The sequence below is a fragment of the Saccostrea cucullata genome, unplaced genomic scaffold (genome assembly GCF_032062105.1).
Source record: "Saccostrea cucullata isolate Sc308-1 unplaced genomic scaffold, CSIRO_AGI_Scuc_v1 ctg860, whole genome shotgun sequence".
Classification (NCBI taxonomy): domain Eukaryota; kingdom Metazoa; phylum Mollusca; class Bivalvia; order Ostreida; family Ostreidae; genus Saccostrea; species Saccostrea cuccullata.
In genome coordinates this window covers 124,757-143,812 of record NW_026920136.1, presented here as the reverse complement: position 1 = coordinate 143,812, position 19,056 = coordinate 124,757, and the positions used below count along the sequence as shown (strand labels likewise).

Sequence of the window (19,056 nt, the reverse complement as noted above, 5' to 3'; positions counted from 1 at the left end):
TTCGTTTTCTTGGAGGTGGCGAACTACTCTTTTCCTCGAAACGTCCGGATATCCGTTGAAGACCGGTCAGACTTCAAAGCAATAAGTTCCTTTTTGAACAACGAGGTCCCGTGTCGCAGTAGGTGCTGGCACGAAAAAGATCCCTCCCTGCTCAATGGCCCTAAGTGCCCAGTTTAGGACAAAATTTGCAGCTCTCCATCGGCAAGTGTTGGCATCTCCATATATGAGTAAAAAAATTCTCGAAAGGGACATTAAACTATATACAATCAATCAGTTATGCAATGTCTGATTTTCAGAACCTGAGGGTGGCCCTCGTGGGACAGTGTCAAACTCCATATAGTGTCTATTCTCCGGAACTACTTTCCCTACGAATAATGAAGTTGTAGCTGTGGGACGTGGAGACCAGTCCTTCGGAAGAGAATTGAGGTCCCCTGTCGCAGTGAGTGGTGGTACGAAAAACATCCCTCACTGCTCAATGGCCTTGAGTGCCGAGTATAGGACAAAATTTGCAGCTCTCTATCTGCAAGTGGTTGCGACTCCACACTCGAGAAAAATTCCCGAGAGGGACGTTAAACAACATATAAACAAACAGAACCCGAGAATAAGACTACCCTAAAACCAACTCACGTTTTTTCACAAGGCGTTGAAAATTATAAAATATACGGCCATCTCTTTCTTGAAGGGAAAAAGACTTTCGTTAATTTTCCATGGTCGTCTGTCTGTCCGTCCGTTTATGTAAGAACACAAATCTGGACTATATATATATATATATATTCAATGATTTAAACTCAATTTATCTCCAAGGACAAGGTATCTGAAATTCTAATCTTAAACTACCAAGGTTCCTTATGTTGAATACTTACACTTGCTCATGTATTCACTTTGACAATGCCTCTGAAATTTTCATGAATACAGGTACCTGACTGCAGATAGAGAGCAATTTAGGACTTAATGAATCTTCGACGAACTTTTTATTTAAAAAAAAAAAACCCTTAAACACTATATTAAACAGGAAACATTTTATTTTAAAAATACATGTACAGACAAAGCAAATGAGCAAAAGTAAGGTACCATTTTAATTATTTGTGAACTTTGCTTCAAGACCATAGTGCATGCATATCGAAAATTTTAGACGTGCAAATCGGTGCAATGAACACATTCTGAACATTCTGAACAATCATGGAGTGAATTGAATACTAGAGTACTCAATTAAAAAGTAAAACAAAATTATTAAACTTATTCTTTAAGAGAGCCTAGAGCGATGCCAAACTGGCCGCCATAGTAAGTCATCATAACTATACATTCTGAAAAAGGAATGTAAAATTTCCATTTATTGACACCTATTAAGAAATCAGATAGAGTGAACAAAAGTATTCCTACAAATCCCAGGAAGGCAGGGTACGTGTTTTCCCGCTCATATCGTGACGCCGCCCTCCAAGCAACCGTAAAAATCAGAACCGTGTAGATCAGAATTAGAAACTTCATAAAAATGCTCTCTATTCCAGATTCCATAAATAGAAAAGTCCCGACTCCTCCAAGGTAAAATATGGATTGTAACCTGCTTCCCTTACTTCCGGGACCAAGCGCGTATAAATACCAAGCCTGCGCAATGGCGAAAAATAACATTCCTGGAATGAACATGGTTTCCCTAGCAATGAGACAGGCATCTCCAATGCTGGAGAAAATTAAGCCTAGAATTGTAAATCTGTGGAAGTCACTTTTGGGAATTGGATTCTGCAAAATGTTTTCATCCTCGGCATTTAATCTAACAAATGCAATTAAGGAAAATATAGGTAGCACTTTGAAGAATGCTGCAGAAAATGTCTCCTCAGGGTAGTGCCAAAATGGTTGATACAGCACGAAGTACACTGCACAGAGTACATAAAACGGAATTAAGTACACATTCTTAAGTCGGCGAATTATTTCTTCTTGTGTAACTTCCATATTCTGTGAAAAATAGAATAAAAAAGTTAGTTGTGGAGTTCAAAGCATGCAAATGATTGAAATTGATTTGATTCTACAATATTTTTAAAGACGTTTAAGAGATCGAGAAAACATGCACCACATAAAATTGTGAGATTTCTCACTGAGGTATTAAATGGTCTTTCTATAAAGAAAGTTGGGTCTTAACGCTTAACATGACTTGTAAATAGACACACTTATACCATTCATATTTGTTTTCTCGTCCCCTATAATCAGCACAGGGGTATATAAACTCTTACGCCTTCTTTACATCTGATTGTTTTTAGCTGGTCGATGTGACTTCAGTAAATGTATATCCCAAGTTGTCCTTTGAGGCTTTCTCTTAATGATTTATTTTATTGAAGGTGCATTTGTGTTTATTTCATTTTCTAATGCATTGACCTATGCAGATATATTTTAACAACTATTTTCCTGACATGGCAGAGGCACACAATGGACATTTTTTTTGTTGCGCCCGAGCATATCACAATGAATGACAATGAAGGAGACCTTGGTTTAGTAGAAGTCACATGCTTGTGTGTGTCGAATCAACTGGGTGACATACGTAAACCCCATATGACATTGCTACAAACATATTAAAGGAAAGTTGAAGTCATCACGTTTTATCATGAATTTTGTTTCCTCATCATTTGAATGGGTTTTTCTGATAATGGAGCGAAACTGGTCTCCAAGGGCGAATTCCAACAATTTGTTAGAAGATTTGTTCTCCAAAAAATATATCAAAATCTTTTAACTTAAATTTGGATAACGGGGTACTTGTATGTACAATTAGAATGTTTTTCAAGTACACGAGATGTACTAGTATTCCTGAATCTATTTTATAAAAGATTGTACTTATTCAATTGATTGCATCAGGGAAATCAAAATCATTCTGCTAGCTGCAGGCTCCAACTCCAAGCAATCTCTGTGGGTATCGTCTTCAGCTGCAGACCAAGGAGGGCATACAAATCGATACACAGTTAATCAACTTAATCTGAACATCTGAACACAGAAATCCTTAAACATGTTATGTTAATTTATCCTCCTGTTCAGACAATATCTATGTACACTTAATATAAGTATACTTGATTTAAAGTGAGCGAACTTTGAAGTAAGCACTCATTGGGTGCATGCAGAACTGTAGCTCGCTGGTGTGAAAAAAAATCTCCGTCGGGCTGTCAAAAAATTGTACGGAGAGCTACAGTTCTGCAGCTAATTTAATTGTCGCTAGAAAGTAAAAATATTTTATGCTGAATTTAGCCCCCCCCCCGCATAAAATTTGCTTCTCGGCACTCCCACAAAGTGAAAATCTGGAATCCACCTTCCATTTGTGAAAATAAGACTCCTCATAGACAGGCAACAGTCAGAGGAAGAAACCAATCTTCGGGCAACAAGAATATGAATCACAATCTTATTGAATGGTCTAAACTAGTCTTTTATCGATCTCTTATATTAGTACCAGAAAGTATAATAAGCTGGATTTTCATCCATGTCATGCATTACTCGTGAACAAAATTGTATTCTCTGTGAACCTACCTGTTGCTGGTCACTCAGCACTCCAGACAAAAGTGGGGGCGATTTGTTGACAAATGGGTGGACTTTGAACTGTTGTACAGTTTAAACAGCTTATATATACCCCTAACACATCCACTACTGAATGTAAAGATTGTACGATCGATATATATCTGTGTTGTGCATATCAGTGGTGCACGCGTCGTCCGCGGTGATTAATATAAGAACTTTAAATATGATTTACAGAACGTAAGAAAGGACCTGTAAATAGGTAGTATATAATTTATATGTTATGAAAAGATAAATGTATTTAAACATCACTTTTAAAAATATAACTTTTAAACCAGGCACGGTTCCAGGAATTTTTTTTCGATGGGGGGGGGGGGGGGGGGGGGGTCCACTGAAAAATCCAACCCAAGTATTAGTTGAAAGCACAAAAAAGATGAAGAAGAATGAGAACAGAAAAAATACAAAGCCAAGAAAAACAGTATCAAGAAAAAAACATATGTACATTTCTTCTTCACTTTACAGCGGCCTGTTTTTTTTCGGGAAGGGGGGGGCGTGAAGTTCCAAGATCATTCTTACTTAAGTTACTTAAAAGTGTACAGCATTCGAAGATTTTTTTCTAATAATTTAGTGGTATTATTAAATTTGAGCTAATTTCTAATTTAAATTAACAGAGGTCAAGGTCAAAGGAAAGGCCGAAGTCAAAAATAAAATATTAAAGAATTTGAATTGTTCTCCTCTACGAAAGCCCATTGAGCTCATTTTCGTAAGTTAAAATTCTTTTGCGTTATAACGCGCAACTTTCGCGAATAAACGCCAATCCTTTGCGAATAAACGCGTAACTTGCGCGTAATAATTTTGCTGTTTAACTGAGACATTTGCATAAGTTTCAATTTTCATTTGGTTTTAGTATCTAATTCATTCGTTACAATTTCCCCTTCTAAATCTCTTTTGGTCACATTTTGTGTCTTTCAATGCTGTTCAAACAAATCAAAGATTATGCGAGTTTTCCAGAAGTCAGTTTTGAATTTATGGGAAAAGATCACCCTTTGTCGGTGTCATTTTCTTTTACATTCTCTGTAGATTTTGAAATAAAATTCATTGAAATTGATCAAATGAAGTTGTCAATTTTGTCCCATCACATGGGTGACGTAATGTGACAATGTTCATTTGTCTCCAAAAAGACTCACTGTAGAAATACAACATCGTATTTTGAGGTTGCACCACGTGGTCATACCATTGCTTACGAAATATTGACAATGAATTCAAAGTGTACAAACTCTCAAAAAATTAGTCAAGAATTTCTTGAATTCAACAATTCAAAGTGTACAAACTCTCAAAAAATTAGTCAAGAATTTCTTGAATTCAACTAGTGAAAACAAGAAAATCTATAAAGGAATATTCATTTTATTAACGAATAGGGATTTTAAATGAAATGCAAAAATGAAGACTAATCTATCCTATTCTCGCGTCATTTCTCCTTTACATTTTCTGAGAAAAAGTCATTCCTAAATTCATAGAAATTCCCGTCTGCCTTCATGTTTCAAATCTGTCATTCAAGATCAAAGGTCTCTAAGTAACATTACTATATACTAGGGATGGCAATCGATTGCTAAATTGCTAATCGGTTAACCGCAAAACGTTCCGACCGATTAACCGGTTAGTCGTATCAAGATATACATTTCCTTTTCATATACACAAGAATGCTAAAAATAAGACATTAGAAGTTACATTCTGTTTATTATTTTGATTTGGGAATTTTATGTACAAAAGAGTTTTTCATTTTAATTTCAATAGACAAGAAAAAATTATGAAAACCGTGAATCTTGCTTCAGAAATCAGACAGAGATAATTTTAAAGGCAGATGTTAAAGAAGTTACCATAATTAAATTTATGTTGGAACTCTCGCTTTATTTACGGTTTATGTAACGTTCTTTCTAATAATTTAATAGATAAGGCAAAATATAGACATACCATAAGTAAACGCGCTTAACGGTGATGTCATTAAAATCATTAAAAAATCAAGGGACTATCTGGCATAACGGCATAATGTTTTAAAAACAGTAATTAACACTTTATAAATTGACCAATTACCCCTGCGACCTCAATCTTGAGAGCTAAAAGCCTCCAAAAATTTTTAATTATAAGATATGTAAAAACACTAGAAAAACATCTATGCAGAGGTTTCCTTTCTATTAAAAAAATAATGAATTTTAAGGAAACTACGTTTTAATTTACATGAATTTTATTTTTCCGACTAACCGATTGGCGATTTTCTAACCGATTAGCAACGTTCCGACCGATTAATCGATTAACCGGTTAGGAATTGACATCCCTACTATATACATATAACTTCGCGATATAACGCGAAAGTTTCGCGTTTATTCACGAAAGTTACGCGTTATAACGCGAAAATTATTTTTTTTAACCTACCAAAATGAGCTCAATGGGCTTTCGTTCTCCTCAATATGCACCATATATCTTGAACATTTTCTTTCTTTGAAACTGTAAACCCAAGGTTTGATGATAGGATAGAGGGTGTCAGAAGATGAACATGACAAAAACTTTACGCCCTAGGTTAAACATTCAAATATCAATATAAAATTTATGAATGCATTTCCTTCTGGTAGAGCAGTTACTGTGAAATCAAATGGTACCATAAATGTAATGGAAACTGAATTTTTATAGTGACAAGTGTTGCTTTCCCCAGTGTAGTTTGGTTTAAATCTATGGCGAAAAAATATTTCTGAACGTTCATGCATGTAACACTTTTACTTTAAAACACCCCTCCAAACAATAATAAAAAAAAAAAAGCTTCACATCCAAATAATACCAGTTAATGTTACATGAAATATGTTATGTACAAAGTTGATCTGATTACAGTTTTATCAATTTGTTGAACCATTTATAGCTTACAGTCCTGTTCAAATATGTCCACAAAATAAGAGGTAAAGATTGTATAGAAACTTTAATGTTGTATACAAGTAATATCATGGACACAAAGTACATGTCAAGGTAAATCTATTAAATGCATCTCTACAATATTAATATGACTATATCACAGACAAAATCAATAAATGGCAATCAAAGTTTTTACACAAAATCAGTCTTACATTGCAGAAGCACAAAGACAATCATGAAAGCAAATGGCCAACATTCAGACTGCTAATGTTGTTCAACTGGAACAAAATTGCATGGTACCGTAGGTGTTCATGCAGCTGCCTTTCAGATCATGAGGTGCTGAATACTTTTTCTCATCTTTATACATCTGCCAGTTTCAACAAAGATCATCTAATAAGTCTCATGAATTATCAATTAGGTAAGAACATATTTCTATTTTTCATTCAATATTCCATGTCTGTTCCCTTCACCGGAGTATGGCTGCATTAACCGGACAATTTGATTGGTTACTAACCACAGTGAATCATGACCTTTATCCCCTCACCCCTAGCAACAGTCTCAAATGCCTTGACACTGTCCTGTAGTTTGAATCGATGGGTGATGAGGGGTTGCACATTGACTTTTCCTGAAGCAATCATGGCTAGGGCTGTTGGATAGCTGCAATTAAATAATAAATAAAAAGATTAAATATATTTGGAATGCATGGTTTCTGTTTTGAAATAAAAGCAATATTTGGGCAAAGGTAAGAAATTGCAATAGAATTTAAGAAGATGAGGCTTGCTCTCCATTTTTGACCAAACTGAAATATGGTACTGTTTATATTTCATGACAATTGGCCTGTATCTAGTTTATCCTGCAACAAGTAGTTTTACATTTTACATCCAAAACAATTAGTTATTTTCAACAAAATGAAATTCAGGCACTAACTGAAACTATGCAATACAGAGGAGGTCACAATGTTGGGTGTCTTTTTTTGTTCAAGGCTTAGATTACATGACTGTAACTTCTATAAGTACTTTGATTATCATGCATTTTACAACTTGTACAAGTTTTAAAGCATTGGAAGAATAGACAAATTGCATACATGAATTGATATTGAAAATTGTTGAGGTGGAAAAATATTCCTGTAATTTCTTGGTATTCATATTTTCCCCCCATTAATAAGTAATTCAATTAATGTGTAAATTGATATATATGAGTATTTTGAATACTTGTAACAAACCATTAACAAATATCTAAATTGCACGCTGTTCCATCTATCCATTTTAAAAGCAAAACAACACAAAACACTAAACAATCCTTCACAAAAGTAGAAATCTTACCAGTTAACATATCTGAAGATACCCCTGATATCTACTTCACGGACAGAAGCATCGACAATTGGTAAAGTTATATCTGCTGGTCCCAGTCCAACCAACACAACACAACCACCTGACTCTGTTGCCTGGCAACAAAAATTTTACAACATTGTGTTCAAGTTTAAATACAATAATGTCTAGAACATGTCAATCTTTAAAGTGAAGCATGTGCATTTCAAAGTATTATGGCTTGTAATATATTTCATATTAAATCAATCTATCTCTTAAGTATGCAGACATACGTAGATTGCTGTCTGTATACTGGGTGGTGCCCCGCTGCACTCTATGGTGATCTCTGGTCTCTGCCCCATCGCTTCCTCTATCTGTTTTGCCACTTCTCTTCCATCTCGGCTTTTTACAAGAACGGTGTGGTCAGCACCAACTTTCTTTGCGATTTCTAATCTTTTTTCATCAATATCTGTTAATTTTAGAAATCTAACAAATAAGAACTGTCTCTTCTTGTTTTAAGTCAAGAACTGCAACTTACAGATGTTACACTCGTCTTAAGACATGCTAATTTATTTATCAAATTGCTTGATGTCCATTTGTAATGATTATCATTTAGGTAGATAGCAATATTTGCTCTTAGCTTTCTTTGCATTCTAGATGGATAGTTCACGTAATGATGTTACAGGTGGCCTTGCAAAGACCCAAAACTGTGCAATTCAAAAAATCACTAGATTTGACATTAGGTTTTCCCAAAATATCTTCATTTCATTAATTGTGTGCAGATTTTGATGCTGCTTTGTTCTTCAGTATCTGTTTTTCTTTCTTTTTTTGTTGTTGTTAATTTACAAGCCATTTCACTTAACCTTTAATAAATGTAATGTATTTTATTAAAGGCTTGATTACACACACAAGAACAACTTGATATTTTGACCCTTCACACTATACCGGAGAGATATAATGACCTGACCTGTGATACAAACTTCCGCTGCTCCATTGGCCTTTGCTGTCATTAGGTTGACCAGTCCAATTGGCCCTGCCCCACAGACCAGCACTCTGCTCCCTAAACTGACCCCTCCCCTCTTGCAGGCATGGACCCCCACAGACAGAGGCTCAAGAAAAGCCCCCTCCTCTGTACTAACATTGTCTGGTAACCTGGAATACCAATGTTTTTCTGTAAAATTTGGATACCTATGTTCCACATTAAAAACTGGCAGCATATTTTCATTTAAGCAATGAATCATTATTTTGTGAAAGATATAGTCTCATAACTGCAACGGTGTGTGTAAACAAATTGAGTAACACACGTTAGTGAGACGGAAATTTCGAAATTTGTCCTAAAAATATGGTATTTTATTATTAGCGAGAAGTAATTTTAGCAATTTTAAAATGCTCACTAATGAAGATATTATCAATAAAACAGTTTATTTTTAGCGATATAAATATTAGCGATCTCAGGACCCTCGCTAATAGTGCCAAAATTAAATCCTTGCTAAAATTTCTGCATATACAGTATATCTTTCAAAGAAATAATGATTCATTGCTTATATTTAACTCTCTACCTAGACTGCAAATGTAATTTATATTTAAAAACCTATGTATTATCCTTCGTGCAAACTATAGTTAATGGAACAGCAAACATAACAGCTTCTGGTTAATTTGAGCGTGATTTTTTATGCGCCCGAATTTTTTCGGGGCACATATTGTTTTTGTCCTGTCTGTCTGTTTGTCTGTTTATCTGTTTGTCTGTCTGTTGTCAACTTTAAACTTTGCCATAACTTTTGAACCGTGAGAGAAAGAGACTTAATATTTTGTATTCATACTCCACTAATTAAGCACTCTCAACTGACACAAAGGTCAATGACCTTGTGGCCTTGACTGTGACCTTTATGCTAAAAATAGCTTTTTCGAACTTTCGCCATGACTTTTGAAGCATGAGAGATAGAGGCTTCGTATTTGGTATGCATACTTCACTAATGAGGCACTTTCATTTGACACCAAGGTCAATGATCTTGTGACCTTGACTGTGACCTAAATGCTAAAATAGATTTTTTTCGAATGTTTGCAATAACTTTTGAACCATAAGAGATAGAGACTTTATGTTTGGTATGCATACACCACTAATTAAGTGCTTTCAAATGACACCAAGGTCAATGACCTTGTGACATTGACTGTGACCTACAGTGTATATGCTAAAAATAGCTTTTTTATGAATGTCCGCCATAACTTTTGAACCATAGGAGATAGAGACTTTATGTTTGGTATGCATACTCCACTAAATAAGTGCTTTCAAAGGACACCAAGGACAATGATCGTGTGACCTTGACTGTGACCTATTTGCTAAAAATTGCTTTTTAGAACCCTGTTGCCGCCGGGCGCATAGTGTTTCACAAACACATCTTGTTTATTTTTGCTTATGACGTTGCACTTCCTCAGCGTTCAATGATTGTGATATCAAACTAAAACGCATGCTTTAACCTTTTGGCACCCTGTCCGTGTTATGGTGTTTTGAATGCAATAGATTTCCATTCAATTTATATGCAAAAAACATATGTAATGTAAATACATTGAATTGTTGGTCGATTTACCTTCCATGTCAGTTAGCTGACATTCATAGCATTATTTCTCTTTCAAGGGCCTTTATGACTCTCTGACCAATACTCAAATATTAAGCGAAAGAAAAAATTTGAATTCTTGACATACTTCTTTTATAATATTTTTTTCTTACTTGAAGCAAAAATCTGCAGCGTGAGTGTAAAATTTTGCCAAGTTGCCATGAATGGGAGGTGTGGCACAAAACCTCATGTCAGGACAGAGATTGTAACGACCTGTCTTACAATGTTTACAGGATCTACATGGAACACCAGGCTCTATGGCCACTCTGTCACCTACAAAATCACAACATAATGCAACAGGGGCTAACAAGTTCTACGTTAAAATTCTTAAAAATATTAACATATTTTCATTTGCCTTGGTCTCTAATTGTTGGCCTTCTACAGCATTGAAATAAGTATCGCACTCAGATGAAGATTTGAACAGCACTTGCCTACTTTAAGGTTGGATACACCCTCTCCCACCTTGCTGACAACCCCACTTGCCTCGTGGCCAAGAACCATGGGGGCCCTAACAACAAAGTCACCGATTCTCCCATGCTGCCAGTAATGAACGTCTGACCCACATATCCCAACATCCTGCATCTGAAGCTGGACCTCTGAAAAGTTCAATAAAGGTCAAATACTACAGAGTTTGTCACACACTAATTAAAAATATTTATCACTTTTTATGAATGACTTGAAGAACATCAATTGCAAATCATTTATTTTCTGGTCTGATCAAAACATGTTATTGTATGTATCTTGATTGTTTGTATCCTATAATTTATCTGACAATTATTTCAAAGTAAAATTTCATTTTATCATTTTGTCACTAATAAAACAAAATGTGTTTATGAAACACTGATGGCCCTGTATGGCAACATTGTGGAGATTAAACTTTTCTTATGTGCATATTAAATTATGTTGGTAACCGAAGTTAATTTAAGGACTTGTCACGAGAAATACAATTGTGAAAAATGAAAGCCCTAGCACTACCTTTTCAAAAGTTATGGCCAAGGATAAGTTTTTCAAAGGTACATCAAACTCCAGGGTCAATGTCAAAGGGTCAAAGTTGTTGGTTTTTAAAGGAAGGTCTTGTCACAAAGATTACATATTTAAAATGTCCTTACCATTCAAAAGTTATGGCCTAGGTTAAAGTTTTTAAAAGTAGGTCAAACTCCAAGGTCAAGGTCAAAGAGTCAAGGTTTTTGATATCAAATGAAAGGTCTTGTCACAAGGATTAAATATTTTAAGTATGAAAGCCCTAGCCCTAACCCTTCAAATGTTATGGTCAAGGTCTGTTTTTTAAAAGAAGGTCAAACTTCAAGGTCAAAGTTCTTGATGTTCAATCAGAGGTGTTCAATGAAAGGTTTTCTCAAAAGGATTGCATAATTATGTGAAATATGAAAGTCCTAATCCTTACCATTCAAAAGTTATGGCCAAGGTTAAAAAATTTTCGTGAGTAATGAAATTTCCAAGGTCAAAAGAAACCAAGGTCAAAGATGTTGGTATCCAATGTAAGGTATACCACAAAGAATTGAAATTTGAAAAAAATGAAATTCCTAGTATCTACTGTTTAAAAGTTATGGCCAAAGTAAAAGTTTGGATTTTTTGTGTAAAATGGGTCAAACTCTAAGGTCAAGGTCAAAGTTCTTGATATCAAATGAAAAGTCTGGTCACAAGGATTAAATATGTGAAGTATGAAAGCCCTAGCCCTAACCCTTCAGAAATTATAGTCAAGGTTGTTTTTTAAAAGTAGGTCAAACTCCAAAGTTAAGGTCAAATGGTCAAAGTTCTTGGTATCCAATAAAAGGTCTTTACAAAAGAATTACATGTGTGAATATGAAAGCCCTAGCTTTTATCATTCAAAAGTTATGGTCAAGGTTAAAGTTTTTCCATAAGTACAGAAATCTCCAAGGTCAAGGTCAAAAGGTCATAGTTGCTGGTATCCAATAAAAGATCTTAAGAAATCTATTTCTGAAGTATAAAATTCCCAGTATCTACAATTCAAAAGTTATGACCAAAGTAAAAGTTTGGATTTTTTGTATAAAAATGGGTCAAACTCCAAGGTCAAGGTCAAAAGGTTAAATTTGGTGGTACCAAAAGAAAGGTCTTGTCACAAGGAATTCACATGTGAAATATGAAAGTCATAGCTCCACTAAATCAAAAATTATGGGCAAGGTTCATGTTTTTGCAAACAGACAGACAGACAGAGATGGACACAACAAAAACTATATACCTCCAAATCTTCAATTACGGGGGCATAAAAATTAATTTTGCAATTATATAATAAATGTACAATAAGCAGGCTATGAACCTACTTGAGTTTTCATGAACACTTTCATAAAATTCTCATTGCAATTCTGACTTGCCAATATAACCTCATCAATTTTAAATCAAGATGTGTTTGTGAAACACTATGCACCCGGCGGCAACAAAAATTGAAAAAGCTATTTTTAGCATAATGGTCAAGGTCACAAGGTCATTGGCCTTGATCATAAAAAGTACTTGAAATTGTGGAGTATGCATACTAAATATGAAGTCTCTTTCTACTATGGTTCAAAAGTTATGGCTAAAGTTCAAAAAAGCTATTTGTAGCATATAGATCAAGTCAAAGTGACAAGGTCACTGACCTTGGTGTCATTTGAAAGAACTTAATTAGTGGAGTATGCATACTAAATATGAAGTCTCTATCTTCTATGGTTCAAAAGTTATGACAAAGGTTAAAGTTGACAACAGACAGACAAACAGATAAACAAACAGACAGGACAAAAACAATACACACCCTGAATCGATTGATTCGGCCGCATCAAAAAACATTTGTTTAAAATTTTTAAAAGAATTAGGGCTCTTAAATTATGTGAAGTAAACTTGTATTTGATATTTAACAATGAATTTAAATCAGAGAATTTATTTGCTCCAGGGAAAGTTTCAAGTCTGCATTAATGATACACATCACCTTTGAAGCTAAGTTTTGTTAAAAAAAATTAATCCCACCAACAAAGAAAAACATCAGAAGCAAAATATAAATCAGCTTTTAATCAATTTGTAAAAAATTTCTTTAAAAAGAAAAAAAAGTACTGATACATACCTCCTGGCTTAGGTTCTGGAATGGGACAATCCTCCTAAAAAATCATACAATTTTGATAAAACTTTATGTCTCAGACTCTCAACATTTAAATTTTTATGAACAGAATTCAATTTTGCAAGCACTACTTGTAGTTTTAGCTTAACACTTCATAAATCATGAAAAGAAGCCATGGCATCTTTATTTACACCAAGGAACTTTTAAGCAAATATAAATAATGATCCATTGTTCATTATTCCAAATTAAGCCACTCTTGTATTTCATGACTCCCGAAATTAACCATATCAAACAGGTGCGGATCCAGGAATTTTTTCCAAAAGGGGGGGGTGTCTTTTCACCCAAGTCAAAAAAATTCTAACCCAGAATATTGTGGTGGTGGGGTGGTGGGTATTCGTTGACTTTTCAAGTTTTAGTAGACCTATGATTTTTCATACTAATTTCACATAGATCTGCGTTTTCAGGTTGGGGGGGGGGGGGTTCCAAGTTGACATTGTTTTTACACTCAGCTACATATAATACAGTAATTATTGTCTTTTTTTAAAAAAAGAATATGTATAGTTTGCTTTCCCAAATATAGTTCAATATTTCATCGGGGGGGGGGGGGATTTCGTATTAGGAAATGTTCTCATATATACGAAACTCAAAACATAATTATTAACAAAGCCCTTCTTGTTTTAAAAGAATTCATTTTTTCAACAAAACTGGTAAGATTTAAATTATATTATTATTAAATTCAAGTGCACATAGACCGCCATACTATAAGTATAAAACGTATAATCTGTTTGACCTACATACTTTTCAACAAAAATGGCTTTATGTTTGATGCTAAAAATAGTTGAGAACACCTGCATGACATGCCATAATAATTATATCAAAAACATTATTAGTTTGTTCCCGATAGAATAGGAATCGTAAACAATCTTACAATAACGATTTCCCCCTGCTTTTTCAAGATAACTGTCGGATTGGCCATTTCCACTACAGGCACACTAAGTATGGTAGAACAAGCACGTTATAATGACATGTTTGTAAACAATTATGATCTAAATGTTATCAGCTCAGGTGAGCTTTTCTGATTAAAGTCAAGGGTGTCCACGTTCGTCTATCGCTTTGTTTGTAAACTTTCTTTCCAATTCTTCTCAACATGCTTTAATAAGAACCATTGGGCCGGCCAAGTTGACACAATATTGCATCCATGGGTAGAGGGAATTTAATAAATATGTTCACAAGAATTATTTGTGTGCAATAGGAAAAAACCATTAAAACCCCCAAACTAACAGCTCCCAAAAAATATCCCACTATATATATAATTTTTCCCATTGTACACTTGATGAATAAGTGTAATGTAATGTTTTTGTTTTACATGAAAATATGTTATTGTTATAAATAAAACAGAGATAGGGATTTTGTTTATCTGATAAGCCCTAACCATGGTACCTGATTAGTGCCCTTATCTTGGAAGTCTAATTAGTGTCCTAATTATGGCGCTTATCAGATGCCCTAATTGTATCAAGTGTCTTGACACCTAACGATGGTGCAGAGGCCCTAATACTTGGAGCCGATTGCCCTAATAGGTGCCCTAATGATGGAGCCGATTGCCCTAACAGGGTGCCCTAATGATGCAGCCTAACGCCCTAACAGGTGCCCTAACGATGGAGCCGAATGCCCTAACTAGGTGCCCTAAATCACGTTAGGTGTCAGACAGGGTATATAAGGGGAGAGAGTTAGTGAGTTGATATACATAGCTTGAAATTGATTTGTAAAACTACTCTTGGATATTATTAATACACTCGTTGAAACGAACTTTGTCGTTGTTCTTATGTTAGATCTATAAAGATCTAGAGTTCCTGAATTTATACACGGGATCCACAATATTTTGTGACGCGGGTAGAAACAAACACCCCATAGAGAGAAAAAACGTTACAATTGGTGGCAGCGGTGGGATCCAAAGAAGTTATTCTACGTGTAACACCGGAACGGGACAGCACTGAGTTTGAAATGGAGACACCCATTGTAAGGAGGAGAATTACGCCTAGAAAGGTAGAACAGTACTTTGACAGTCCAGCTCCTCTGAATGACTCTGGAATAGAGGTCAATTCTGGGTGTACAACAGATTTGCAGCCCACAAGTCGAGTTATGCCAGACAGTCCTAACTTTCAGGAGTTCGGGCAAAACTCGCAGGGTCATTCTGTTTTCAACGAGTACAATCCAAGACCAAGCTTAAAGAGAATCCTATTTATTTGGGTAATCTTTGCTTTGATAGGATGTTCTCTGTTGATGATGTCCTGGACCTATTTTCCAGAAAGCAAGATCGTACAGAAATCGCATGAAAATGCAGTTATTTCTCTGGTATCTGTAACAAGTATGGTATTGCTTGTTATGGTAATCGGCGAAGCATGGAAGTACAGAGAATCAGGTCTGACAAATGCCAGTAAGAAAACGGGAATTTCTTTGACACCTACTGATACACCCTATATTGGTGGTAGTGCGCCTAACGCCCCTACAGGTACCTATCAGGAACCTAAGGTTTTTGGGCAATCTGGACGCGCTACCCCTTGTTTGGGCAATCAGTCTCCTCAGGGACTTGGGTGCAATTTTGAATTTCCTATGGCTGACGGGACACCTAAATACAGTCCTATGACACCAAATGCTGGTCAACGAACCAACGAATACCCAGTGAGGAGGGCCTTCTCAGGGGCCAATGATGATGTTTGGGATGAGTTTCTACAATATTTCGAAAACATCTCAGAATTAAACTCATGGGGGCCCGAGAAATCTCGCAGAGTTCTACTTAGCACTTTGCAAGGGGCATTCCATAGGCATATCTCTCGGCCTGTCCTCGCAAAGTGCTAAGTAGAACTCTGCGAGATTTCTCGGGCCCCCATGAGTTTAATTCTGAGATGTTTTCGAAATATTGTAGAAAGACTATGAGCAACTTAAAGATAAGATGAACCAAAGATTCGGCCTTTCTGCAATGAAAGAAAAATATATTGCGGATGTAAAATTAAGGAGACGACTACCTGGTGAGTCCCTGCGAGACTTTGGACAGGCCATCGAAGATCTGTACCGAAGGGCCTATCCAGGAAATCCAGATTTGGTGGAAGAAAAAGCTATACAGTCCTTCTTAGATAAGTGTGGACAATCTGAAGATTTTCGACTTGCAGTGAAGAGGACCAGACCCAGGACACTTCAAGAAGCAGTTCTTAATGCGATGCAAGAAGAATGCTTACGAATTGGGGAAAACGAATTAATAAAGGAGACCAAACCAGGCTACAGGCCTGTGTATGAGGTTGAAGATGGGGAAAGGGATAATGAAATAGCAGCTGCGGATACTGCCAAACCTCCAAGCGCAGGTGACGGTTTCAACAGTATCTATAAAAACATGAGAACCCCAAGTACTTGTACCAGTACATGACCAGGGAGGAGGGGACGCCCTTACAACCCATGGAACCAGAGAGAAGGAGGAGGATTTCAACCAAGCGGCAGTTCTCGAGACCAAAATTGTGTTGAAAAGGGAGCTGTACGGAATTATATTATATAACTAAGATGACTGATGCCGCAGGTCAGGTGTCAGTCAACTTTATATGGCCTAGACCCTAGGGAAGAAAAATCTAAATCCAGAAAAGAGAAAATGTTGAAAATAAGGCCGGGGAAATCCCAAGACCAATGATGCTACCAGTGTGATGAACTTTAGATTTTTTTTTATCTAGTGACATTTTTATTTGACATAATTTTGTTGTTTTACTTTTTGTCTTTTTATTGATTTTTTGGCTTTTGTGTATTTTGATTTTACATATAATTCATGTTCATGTTTTAAAAATTGATGACAATGGAAGTCATGTTTCGAAAGGAGGGACCAATGTAATGTTTTTGTTTTACATGAAAATATGTTATTGTTATAAATAAAACAGAGATAGGGATTTTGTTTATCTGATAAGCCCTAACCATGGTACCTGATTAGTGCCCTTATCTTGGAAGTCTAATTAGTGTCCTAATTATGGCGCTTATCAGATGCCCTAATTGTATCAAGTGTCTTGACACCTAACGATGGTGCAGAGGCCCTAATACTTGGAGCCGATTGCCCTAATAGGTGCCCTAATGATGGAGCCGATTGCCCTAACAGGGTGCCCTAATGATGCAGCCTAACGCCCTAACAGGTGCCCTAACGATGGAGCCGAATGCCCTAACTAGGTGCCCTAAATCACGTTAGGTGTCAGACAGGGTATATAAGGGGAGAGAGTTAGTGAGTTGATATACATAGCTTGAAATTGATTTGAAAAACTACTCTTGGATATTATTAATACACTCGTTGAAACGAACTTTGTCGTTGTTCTTATGTTAGATCTATAAAGATCTAGAGTTCCTGAATTTATACACGGGATCCACAATATTTTGTGACGCGGGTAGAAACAAACACCCCATAGAGAGAAAAAACGTTACATGTAATATAAATATATTTTGTGAAAAATATCAAACAATTAATCCCGGGGTTGAATATCGGGGGTGGGGTGGGAGGTGTGGTGTCCAGTTCACAATTCCCCATGGACATGAAAAAATGATTCTTATTTGAAATCTTCATTAATGAAATTATTTATTCTAGATTAATTTGTTCATATCATAAACTCATAAACCCCGGGGGTAAGTCGGGGCCACAAGAGGGATTGAGGTTTTAAAATAGATATAGACATATCTAAGGAATATCATTAAATAGTTTTTCTCGATAACAATTCTGATTTCAAGTTTGTACAAAATCTGATCCCACACTAGTGCAGGGGTTAATATATACCCGATCAAATACTAACTTACTGGTGTACAGGATATATTTTTAAAAAATCTTCTTTTTAAGATCAACTAAGCCATGATTGGTGATATTTAAAATTATGGTCACAAACTAAATTTAAAAGTCATATTTATACACACGAAACCTGAGGTATTGTAGAATAAAAACTTCCAAGTTATGAATCCCTAAGGGGTTGGGGGCATAACAGAGGATCAAAAGTTTTACATACGAATATCTTTAAATCATAACATTTCATCTTCTATGAACACCGTATGCCAGGGGTTTATGAGGAGAGTAGCGTATCAGAACCCCTCGGCTAGCGAAGATGAACATTATGTATACAGCCAGCACAGAGAACGCCGTGAACGTGAGGTGAAATCGCAGTGATATTTCCGTGGGAACTCTGTCGCACGCCGCGAAAACGCCGTAGACACGCGTCTGTCGCCGTAGCCTGACGCCGTGACATCTTCACACTGTTAAAACTTTACAGAAAGATTTGAGCACTTTCCCTGGGATTCCAATGAAAAAAAATAATAGCAACCCCGCTGGGAACACAGCTTGTGACAGGACCCCAAACATCCCTGGATTATGTAGACTCAAATTTGTTTTAAAACGGAGTATAGTAGGACCACAATGAACGATCAAGGTTAGCATAAGAAAACAAGGGGGGAATTTTTAAAAATTTCAATTAACATATTTCGGCTCAAAAACAGCAAAACCAGGATATATGGATGCATCCTGGGGTAGTTTAAGTCAACTCACCCCCTTCAATTTTTCAATACTGAACTGATTTCTGCTTTAAATACGTTGTTCGGTAGCCTCTTTTTTACTATTATGTATAGAAAATGTGTGTGGCGCCAATATTCACCCGTAAAATTTGCTTCTGTTACTCACGGATTGTTTTCTCTG

At 35.9% G+C, this 19,056-nt stretch overlaps 2 protein-coding genes across 2 annotated transcripts in view; both read right to left on the bottom strand.

The window, feature by feature from the left end:
• Positions 1 to 1,004: 1,004 nt before the first annotated feature.
• Positions 1,005 to 19,056, bottom strand: part of LOC134243886 (lysoplasmalogenase TMEM86A-like) — a 114,318-nt gene continuing 96,266 nt past the window's right edge. The window contains exons 2-3 of the mRNA XM_062726118.1: positions 3,499 to 3,587; positions 1,005 to 1,947 (exon numbers count right to left, since the gene is read on the bottom strand). Of these exons, the coding sequence (XP_062582102.1) occupies positions 1,237 to 1,944 (708 nt within the window). The 5' untranslated portion in view covers positions 1,945 to 1,947; positions 3,499 to 3,587 and the 3' untranslated portion in view covers positions 1,005 to 1,236. The remainder of the gene's footprint in view (positions 1,948 to 3,498; positions 3,588 to 19,056) is intronic.
• Positions 6,434 to 14,424, bottom strand: LOC134243811 (sorbitol dehydrogenase-like). Its single transcript, XM_062726043.1, has 8 exons — positions 14,293 to 14,424; positions 13,371 to 13,404; positions 10,732 to 10,896; positions 10,414 to 10,573; positions 8,656 to 8,840; positions 7,982 to 8,157; positions 7,704 to 7,825; positions 6,434 to 7,038 (listed from the first exon to the last, which is right to left on the bottom strand). Exons 1-8 carry the CDS (start codon positions 14,338 to 14,340, stop codon positions 6,891 to 6,893), a joined length of 1,038 nt encoding a protein of 345 aa, XP_062582027.1. The 5' UTR covers positions 14,341 to 14,424; the 3' UTR covers positions 6,434 to 6,890.